The sequence below is a fragment of the Cynoglossus semilaevis genome, chromosome 17 (assembly GCF_000523025.1).
Source record: "Cynoglossus semilaevis isolate Cse_v1.0 chromosome 17, Cse_v1.0, whole genome shotgun sequence".
Classification (NCBI taxonomy): Eukaryota; Metazoa; Chordata; class Actinopteri; order Pleuronectiformes; family Cynoglossidae; genus Cynoglossus; species Cynoglossus semilaevis.
In genome coordinates, this window is record NC_024323.1 from 14,766,513 (window position 1) to 14,776,961 (window position 10,449).

General features: G+C 44.1%; 1 protein-coding gene across 4 annotated transcripts in view; it reads left to right on the forward strand.

Moving 5' to 3' along the window:
* Positions 1-10,449, forward strand: part of hdac5 (histone deacetylase 5) — a 38,254-nt gene that overhangs the window by 14,305 nt on the left and 13,500 nt on the right. For 3 of the 4 annotated variants that reach the window (XM_025064432.1, XM_025064433.1, XM_025064435.1), the window contains 11 exons: positions 4,165-4,269; positions 4,836-5,089; positions 5,200-5,353; positions 5,448-5,553; positions 6,155-6,288; positions 7,891-8,022; positions 8,124-8,233; positions 9,027-9,143; positions 9,864-9,975; positions 10,071-10,184; positions 10,260-10,333. In XM_025064432.1, the coding sequence (XP_024920200.1) occupies positions 4,165-4,269; positions 4,836-5,089; positions 5,200-5,353; positions 5,448-5,553; positions 6,155-6,288; positions 7,891-8,022; positions 8,124-8,233; positions 9,027-9,143; positions 9,864-9,975; positions 10,071-10,184; positions 10,260-10,333 (1,412 nt within the window). The remainder of the gene's footprint in view (positions 1-4,164; positions 4,270-4,835; positions 5,090-5,199; positions 5,354-5,447; positions 5,554-6,154; positions 6,289-7,890; positions 8,023-8,123; positions 8,234-9,026; positions 9,144-9,863; positions 9,976-10,070; positions 10,185-10,259; positions 10,334-10,449) is intronic. The other variant, XM_025064434.1, reaches the window with a different exon arrangement.

Below are 10,449 nucleotides of genomic sequence, written 5' to 3' on the forward strand. Positions count from 1 at the left end.
CCCCCCCCCCCCCCTCCATACTGGCCTTTTTATAGTGTTTTGCAGGGCTGATGTCATTGAGCTCATTTCTGTAGGCAGCGCTGAGAACAAGAACAAAACAGAAAGATGAGAATGAGAGGAGGGCTGTTGGTATTGTTGTCCAGAGGAGTACTAATACATACTGTACAAGTGTCTTTCTGCTGCTGCTTCTAATGAAATTCACACTCAGTTCAAAGCTGTTGATAATTTCATTAACCTGTTAAATGTCTGTCAACAAAAATAACATTTTATGTTTAGTTCATCATTGGTAACATTTACTGTCAGCAGTCGGTTCCTTTCCAGGTCTGACGCTCTGAACCAGTCACACACGTTTGAACAGATCCTCTGACCAGTTACTGAAAGACATTTGTTGTGTGATGCTCTCGTGCACATTCACCTCAGCCTCTCTCTCCCTCTCTCTCTCTCTCTCTCTCTCTCTCTCTCTCTCTCTCAGCTGCTGCTGGTCCTGTGAGGCCTTTCTTTAGTCTGGTGTGTAGTGGGTGGAATGCGGGCCAGTCAGACTGGGATCAGATGACTGTCCGGGGCATTTGAGGATCTCACAGTCGGTTACCTCTGGAAGCTCTCTGCCAATATGTTTAGGATTGTTGTCTCTCTTAGTGATTAGAATCTGATTGGACTCAAGCTCGTTAGGATAGATGCTGCTGTTTGGCCAACTGTGACACGGCCTCTGTGTGTGTCCACTGTGTGGTGTTTTTTTATAGTAAGTCCTCAGGGATGAACATCATGACATGATTTTTTTTTTTTCTCAGAGTCTCAGACCAGAACTGTCGTCACAACTATATTTAAATGTGTCTGTCTGTGTGTGTACACACCTAACGTACACACACTTGTGCATGTGTCCATCCAAATCTAAAAATACTCACCTTTTTAATTGAAGTTCAACGCTGATGTCATTAATAACAATTAGCTTTGGCAGAGTGTAGAGCGTTCAGCAGCGGCTTCCTGTTTCAAGTCGGCTTTGGTTAAAATAACAAAGCTGCCGGTGGTTGGATGCTTCAACCGTCGTTATTTAATTTGACGACGGACCCAGTTTTAAGTCTGGCTCGTGTCCAGACGTCTGCATTAAAGATAGTTTGAAGGATTAGAAAATATCAAATTAAAATAAAATTGAAGTCACTCCAGTGATGCTTTTACGATCCTAAGAAAAAGAAAATATTAGTGCCGGTCCGTAGGTCTGCAGTGGGAGACAGTAAAAAAAGGTTGGGGTGGTGTAAAAAGAAGGGTTTTTTTTTTTTTTTTTTTTTTTTTTTTAATTTTTCTTACAGAGACATTATTATTTCTTTGACATTTAAAGCATGACTATTAACAACTTCAACCGTTACTTTATTGCACAGCATCTATTTTGGTCAGGATAATTATGTCATGAAATTTTTAAACGGTCCCGTGACTGGTTGTTTCAGAACAGCCGAGAGGAACTCCCCCCCCCTCCCTCCCCCTCCCTCACTTTCTCTTCTCGTTCCTCCCTAACCTCTCCCTTTTTTCCCTCTCCTTACCTTTTTCCCTAAATTCTCTTCAGCAGTAACAGACCAACAGTGTATGAGCAGTAAACAAACAAACAAAAGTAAACAGAAAGTTATTTACGATACTTTTGAAGATAAGGATACAGATTATCCTGTGGTATAAATGTTTACAGAGTTAATCCCACTGATTTAATTCAATCTCCTAAATTGTTTTATTACTTACAGCAGCAGAGTTTTGGGAATGAGAAGAAAAAAAAAAACTTCTCAGAAATCTTTATCTCCTCATGTACAGATTATGCTAGCTGTTAGCAGTTGTTAGCAGCCGTTTGATTAAGAATGTAGCATCAAGTTGCTCTGTGACATTAAGGATGTCAACACAAATTACATTTAAGGTAGTTTTTGTTTTTTTTAGATGCTGGATTAACATGGTTTGACCCTTGAGCCTGAGTTGAGATTGACGAACCAGGAAGTGATCGGATGATGCAGCTGAAACATGTGAATAATGACAAGAGAAATGTGTCTTTTTAAACTAAAACCCTGGATATTTAATGTCACAGTAACTCAAGTACCATCTCATCTCCTCGTATGCTCTTGCGGAGGCTTCAACGTCAGACACCAAGCCCGCGATTCATTAGGATTGATGGTAATTAATCTGCAGGAACCCTGTGACTTATCACATTTCTTTGCTTCGACAGCTCCGGTTTGAACATCTGAAAAACTTCAACTTTGCGGTCGGACCTTAATGAATGAACAAAGGAAATGTGTCGGCCTTTCATACTTATGCACAAGTGTCTGTGTGTTGAAGTGCAGTCACTTCAACACTGTAATGATGGACTGAACGGTTTCCTCCAACTGGCCTTTTTCAACAGACCGTTCATTTGTGTGTTTGTGCACGCGTGTGTTTACCAGACTATAAATGTCTTCAGTTTGACGTCAGACCCTGGCTGCTGTGGAATGCTGCTCTCCTGCCAAACAGACTGTTGTACACACACTCACAGACCAGTCTCTCTCTCTTTCTCTCTCACACACACACACACTGTCTCAGTGTGTGTGTTCGAGTGGAAGGTGGGGGGGACACATGCGTCACACAGAAATGCCAGAATATTTGTTTATGTAATTTAGATCACTATGCTGCTCTCTCTCTTTCTCTCTCTCTCTTTCACACACACACACACACACACACACACACTTTGTTTATTCCTGGCTCACAAGTTTTGACCAACTTTTTCGTAAAGGCACCTTAGTGACTAACACGCCTAAATTCACAGGGCTAAAAAAAAACTTGAATGTCCCGTCCAATGATCCTTCACTGTCACGTTTGAGGTCAGAGGTCAGAGCTCAGTTTAGGAATAAAGATGATAAAAATCATCCCTACTTAATGCATCACAATCCACTTGGACGGTGCTAATTGCCTTAGCCTGGATGTGGGTTTAAAACCCCGGTGCCAGAGACTGAGCAGCCACACATCAGAACACGTCGCTCTGGAGAGGTCGTGATGCAGGCTACACATTAGCTACATCCTAATAGGATTTCCTCTCCGGACTATAGACAGGAAGTGTGTGTGTGTGTGTGTGCGGGGTCTTCCAAGAAGTAGCTTCAATTCCGTGTCACTGCTTGTTTGAAAGTTGATCAGTGAGAAGTTTGTCTCTGCCTTGACAATTACTAAATTCAAATAGAACGTTGTAAAACACTGATCTTATTTGTGAGTTGTTTTTTTTTCTTATTTTTTCTGCACAATGTCCCTTTCCCATGATGCTACTGGACTTGCATTCTAAGTTAGTAGTTTTCGTAGGTAGAATCGTTGGCCAATCAGGATGATCTGTGACACTCCTGTTGGATTGGGTTTGTCCTTAGATGAAAACTCTCTCTGCCGTATGCTCGTGTTTTTACCTGCTCCAGATCCCAGGGGGTTTAATTTAATTTGCAGGGATCAGTGGGAAACTGTCAAAACACAGAGACTACGGGGGGGGGGAGATGAGGGGGGGCAGAGGGACGGAGCTGAGACGTGATCTGATGTTGTACTTTAAGTGCATTCCGAGCCGTGACACGATGTTTGATGCGCTGCTCATTTGCTCTGATGACGTCATCGTGCACAGTTGGATGGATTCTGAATAAAAAAATGTCACAAAGGTCACTAGGTCACTTTTAGAATTTTAAAAACATGACCTGACATTTATCTGTGGATCTGCTGATCTCATAAATAGTCAGTAAAGGTTCCGTGTCTCCTGCAGCCAATCCAGATTATATTCTGTACTTTCCCGACAAACTGCTTCTATTGTTTCATTGTTTACTTTTTTTAAAAATAATTTCCTAACTGGCTGTGTTTATGAAAGCGTTTCTGTGTCTGTTTCTTTAAGGCAAACCACACTGACACATGGGCTAATCTAAAGTCAAGGTAACGTGAAGGCGGCCGTACAGCAGCGGTGCCTGGTGCAAGGCTAATGCTAGGCCTGTGGCTATTTTTAGGCGTCGGGACGCAGTGTTCCTCTTTTTATTACAGCATCAACACAACTGTATAAAAATTGCCTTCGTGCGCGTACACGTGCGTGCACCTCGCTGTGCACGTGATCGCCGTCAGTGATGTAACAGCCCGCTGCAACCCTGACAACGTTTTCCAACACCATCAATCACTCACTGCTCCCTTGTCTGTTCCTGTGTCCTGCAGTGGTGGAGGTGAAGAGCAGCCTCCCGTCGGGCATGCAGAGCCCAGTAGGAACAGCCAGCGAACACAGGGGAGGAGGAGGAGGTGGAGGAGGAGGAGGAGAAGCTGGTGAGTCCTCCAACAGTCCTTGATGGAGGGGTGAGGGAGGGGGGCAGGTTGGTGCGTACCTAAAAGTAGCCCAGAATACCAGGGGGGATTTCAGGGGATCGTGAGGGTCCTTGGGTCGGATGATTCATGTGTGACTTTAAAACGATTTATTTTTACATTTTTCAGATTTTTTTAATCTCCTGGGAATGTTAGACTAACGTTGTTTCTGCTGAGTGGTTTAGACGAGGATGTGAACAATGAAACAATTAAATATTAACACTGTGTCTGTGGTTATACTAAAGTCACATTTCACAAATATTTGATACTTTTCGTCTCAGTTTAGAAAATTTAAAATACAGATGAATGAATCAATGTCCTGTTTTGAGGTCGTTGTTAATTAAAAAAACTCAGTGCTGACGTTCAAGATGTCCTGTTTTGAGGTCGTTGTTAATTTCAAACTCGTGCTGACGTTCAAACAATAACACATGCATGAAATTCATGCAACTTAAGCAAAAAAAAAGGGAAAAAAGACACAAAAAAACTCTGTGATGTTAAAACCACACTGTTTATGATGAACCTTTTCTCAGGTGGAGGTTCAGGCGACGGCCCCGGAGGAGGTGGAGGAGGTCCGGTGGACCTGAGAACAGAATCCAGGGTAGGCTCTCTGTCCGGGGGTTCGGTGTCGGTGGACACCACCCTCAGAGAGCAGCAGCTCCAGCAGGAACTGGTGCTACTGAAGCAGCAGCAGGAGCTGCAGAAACAGCTGCTGTTTGCAGAGTTTCAGAAGAAACACGAAGTGCTAACGAGGCAACACGAAGTCCAGCTGCAGGAACACCTGAAAGTAAATATAGTCCTGGAATCTTTCACAGCTCGTGGTGGGAGCGAACCATCAGGACAGCAACCGGGAGACTTTTAGTAAATGTGTGTATGTGTGTGTGTGCGCCCGTGTATGTGTGTAAGCAACAACAGGAGCTGCTGGCAGCAAAAAGGCAGCAGGAGCTGGAACAGAAGAGGAAACTGGAGCAGCAAAGACACGAGGAGCAGGAGAAGCAGAGGCTGGAGCAGCAGCTGCTCCTGCTGAGGAACAAGGAGAAAGGCAAAGAGAGTAGGTCCACGCTCCTGCCGCTGATGTCATCACTCACTTCCTCCTCATGCTCCTCGGCGCTGTGACCGTTGTCCTTGTCTTTGTGTCTCTGAAGGTGCCATCGCCAGTACTGAGGTGAAGCTGAAACTCCAGGAGTTCCTCCTCAGCAAGAAGGAGCCCGGCCCTGTCGGACTAAACCATTCCTTCTCCCCGAAGAGCTGGTGAGGTCAACTGGAGTTCATAACCAGACAAAACGATCACAAAAGTATATTTATATAATCAAAGGTTCAGTTTACTCACAATTTACTGACTTGTAAAGGTTTAGTTGGACACAACAGGGATATAATCGCAGGAATTGAAGAAAAACACAGAAGAAGAACTCAACAGTTCTCAGCCATCTGCTGCCCCCTGGGGGATAGTACCTGGTTGATCTGGCCAGGGAGCCGTAGTGAATTGTTTTGATGTTTTATGTCATGTGATATGTTGCACACCATATATGGTATATGTCATCTTACATATCCTAAATATATGTTATATAAATATAACAAGTAACGGTTCGAAATGATCATGTTAGCAGCAGTAAGGAGAGTTTTTTCCAAAGAGTTTTTTTTTTTAATCCCATCTTTCAGCAACTTTCTGGGAGAAAATCGGTTAAAGAAGCGACTCAGGAAAAAAAAAAATTATTCTCACAGTTACAAAGAACTCATTCATGGAAATGTTGGCAGTGACTAAATGAAGCAGGAGTACGTTGAGCAGGTCGACAGAAAACCACCTCATTCTGTCACTTCATAACGGCTAACTGTGTGTGTGTGTGTTTTGCAGGGGAGTCCAGCACAGTTCCCTGGAACAGAGCTCTCCTCCGCAGAACAACACACCAGGAACTCCTCCTTCCTATAAACTGCCCCCACTGTTGGGGAACTACGAGGGCAAAGATGATTTCCCGCTGCGCAAGACAGGTAGGAGACAACCATTAAATGTGTGTGTGTGTGTGTGTGTGTTTGTCATCTTCTAAGATGACTCAGTTTTGACTCAACTGTAAAAAGACAGAAAAAGTATAAAGACGTGACAGAGACGAGTGAGAGACGTTTTAAAGTTTGAGATGAATTCCTGAAAAAAAACCAAAAACTTCTGAACTAACTTTGACATTAGCTTTAAGTGATAACACTACACTGAAGCTGGATAAAAAAATTAGCTAATTAACGTTTCAGGTTTTTAAATCTCCTCCAGTCTGCAGCTGCAGTGTTGATGAAATAAATGTATATAATTCTTAGTCTAATTCTTTATAAGGAGCTGAACCTATGTTAATACTACAGTGGGGGGGTGCGTGGGGGGTGGAGTTTAAACAGCAGTACAAACACACGTCACATCAGCATTTAGTCAGAAATGTCTCTCCAACACCATCCCTGCTTCAGTTATAGGGTTCACTTGTCTCCATGGCAACGACACATTACACTCCAACTTGCTCTTTTAGTAAAAGCTATGATCCTGATTATTTACATCTACATTAGAGCGCTTTTTTTTTTCTTTTCTTTTCTTAAATCTTTGTTTCAATAATGAATAAAATGAAGAGAGACGACATGTAGCTGTGCTCTGTTACTGTTCTGGAACAGCAGAAACACTCTTTGGTCGACAAGTGTGTTCCGTTGGCAGCGCAGCAGTAATCATCGCCCTGACGTACGGACGTCACCGCCGCCCCGTCATTAGCTCCATTTTAGAGGCACTTATGCAAATCAGATGAACTGAAGTATAAGGATTATTTACATATGTTGCTCGTCACCACTCTTAGTAATTACCCCTCCGATGTGAAATGAAGGGTCGCTGACAGAAACCGTCTGCATCGGGTGGACACCCGGACGGAAAAAACAACGATTCACGAATGCACGTTATTGGTCAAACACGGTCAAAACAATTATATTTGCTAAAATAATTTAAAAAAAAAAACATGTTTAGCCCTGATGGACTTTTTAACCTGGAATAAAAAAATGACTCTTTTTATTTCTTTTATCAGTTGGAGTGGGAGGGGAGAGGAGGGGAGGGTGGGAGGGTGTGGGGAGTGGGAGGGTGTTTGTTGTACAAAGGCTCTTCAAAAATTCCTGAGGTGCTACATTAGTAGGAAAACTCCTTGTTGCACAGTTTCCACACAGTCATACTCTTATCCGAGCTGCCATCTGGACGTTAAAAATAAAATAAATAAATAAATAAAAAATCCAAATTCCTCCCAACCAGCCAAGCAATGCGGTCTCGTCTTCCATTCACCAAAATTCCGTGTCCACTGACGTTTTTCAGTGCTTTCTGTGCATCTTTTTCAAACGAACTTTGGGTGCAATACTGCCACCAAGTGGCAGCAGTGTTGCCGTTAAACCACTTCACATCTTTGGAGACTAGAACCTGGGAGAACTTCACTGGCTGTTGCCCTCAGGTCCTGCAGCAAAAGAAAATGTACAGAGACATGAACTGATGACCTTCATACGCTTAATAATTGCACCATAAATCTGAATGTTTTAAAAAAAAAATCTATAAATATGTCATTAAATAATGTGGCTCTGGGTCTGGTCTAGTTTCGGAGCCCAACCTGAAGGTGAGGTCGAGGTTGAAGCAGAAGGTGGCAGAGAGGCGGAGCTCTCCGCTTCTACGCCGGAAGGACGGCACGGTGATCAGCACGTTTAAGAAAAGAGCCATAGAAATATCAGGTGAAGATAAATGTCACGGGAAATATATAAATATATATGTATATATGTAGAGTATACGACCCTGGTCTGACCTTGTCCTCTGTCCCCGTCACGTCCACCAGTCTCCTCCCTCTGTAACAGCGCTCCAGGTTCAGGTCCCAGCAGTCCCAACAGTTCCAACACAGCCATCGCCAACGGCAACACGGGATCAGTCCCCAACATACAGACCGAGGTAAAAACCCTCCTCCAGCAGGAGATTTTATTCTGGAAACTCCATGCTGTCGTTTTCAAAGTCTTCTTTTTTCACTTTTAATGTGACGGAAGCTCAAGCTTGCCCCCTAGAGTTGACTAGGAGAAGAATTGTAAAGCAAAAAAAAAAGAGATTTAATACAGATGAAGGGAAAGTAAAAAATACAACTTTTATTTAAAAAAAAAAAACTCCGTAATTAAAGTAATTTCCTGGCTTCTGATTGGTTGCAATGTGGTGAAGGATGAAGACGATTTGAAAGTGAGATCAGTGGGAAAAATAACTGTGGAGTAATTCATCTGAGCATCTCAGGTTTTTGTTCTTCAGCTCTGTTCTGCGTGTGTGTGTGTGTGTGTGTGTGTGTGTGTGTGTCAGGTCTCAGTGATTCTGCCTTTGGTTTCCTTTTACCATTTTTAGCTGCACATTTTGTGTCTCTGTTGTAATTTATGTGCCGTAATGAGTTCCCATATTTAGAAATGCTTTTTCAGCACGTTCTCTACCTGGTTGTAGACGAAGATGTTTCATTAATAAAACCAATTTTCTTTTTTTTTTTCATGGCCTGCCTGTGGATACTTGCAAACTTATCTCTGATGATCAAGCTTGTAAATAGTTTTTTTTTTAACAGTCAACTTTTTGAATTCACCTGTGATTCTGTGACTTTATGTTGAACGTGACCAGAACCATTTTTGAATTCACCTGTGATTCTGTGACCTTATTTTGACCAACGTGACCAGAACCAGAACTGACGCTCTGTCTGTTCTTCCGTCTGTTGCTGCAGTTGAGGTCTCTCCACCAGACCATCGGTGCTGATGGGACTTTGAGTCCACTCAGTCTCTATACCTCACCATCTCTGCCAAATATTTCCCTGGGTCTCCCGGCGAACACTCACATCACGGTGGGTCAACACGCACACACGGACACACACACACACGTCAACATGTAAAGGCAGAGTACAGGTGGAAGTACATGTTGTATTCCTGATGAAGTACTTACACCACTGGTGCTGAGTTTTTATCTGTTTTATATGAACTGAAAAGTACAGCGATGTGATGATGTTCCTGGAGATTATCTGTAGTCGACGGTTCAAACCCAGGAGGCAGACGTGCTAACCACTGCACCATGGAACCACATGTTCATCTGTTTGTGTTCTGTGAGCTTCAGTTCTGACTTTACATCAGTGACCTCTTTAAGACACAGAAAGTGTCACTTCACTCTGGAAAATATGATGTGAACTGGATGATTAACGTCAGTTTTTCAAACATACCATTCTGCAGTCGTCGGGATAAACACGGAGCTGCTCTGTCTTCTGTAACCTGCCCCCCCCCCCATCCACCTCCCCCCATCATCCTGTGAGACTTTCCTTTTCGAGTAGGCCTGTGGAAGCGTTTGCCCGTTCATCAGAGCGGCATTCGTGGCGTCGGACCCTCAGAGACATTTGCTCTATTTTAACCAAAAAAGGTGTTTGACGCCGTTCCAAAAGTAACTCAGCACCTACTGTTTACCATTCTCTTAGTTTATGATGACAGGGTTATTTTTTTAAACATCTCTGTGGTGGCTGTTACTGAATGGTAACCATGTACACAATCACAATCACCCCCCCGCTGCCCCCCTGCAGGGCCCCCAGAAGCTGTCGACCCAACAGGAGGCTGAACGTCAAGCCATCCAGTCGCTGCGAGGGGGGGGCACTTTGACGGGGAAGTTTCTCTCCACGTCCTCCTTACCTGCAGGTAAACATGTCAGCGACAGGTTTTCATACCAGTTTACACCGTGAACGACTGTTGGTTTGGTCTGACGACGACGACGACGCCGTGTTTCTGTGCAGGAGCCGGACACGATGTGGAGTCCACACCAACCAGCTCCCACTCGGCCCACTCCTCATTACTGCAACATGTTCTACTGCTGGAGCAGGCTCGACAACAGACCGCTATGCTAGCTGGTATGTACACACACACACACACACACACACCTGCAGCGGAGGTCACACCAGCAACACTGTCCACTCTGTGTCCAGTCCCCATGTACAACCAATCACCACTGGTGACGGCAGAAAGAGGCGTGGCCAGCGGCATGCGCTCCGTCAACAAGTTGCCTCGCCATCGGCCGCTGGCTCGTACCCAGAGTGCACCTCTGCCTCAGTCCCCCCAGGCCCTGCAGCAGCTGGTGGGTCAGCCGCAGGACCCGCGCTTCCTGGCGAAAAACTA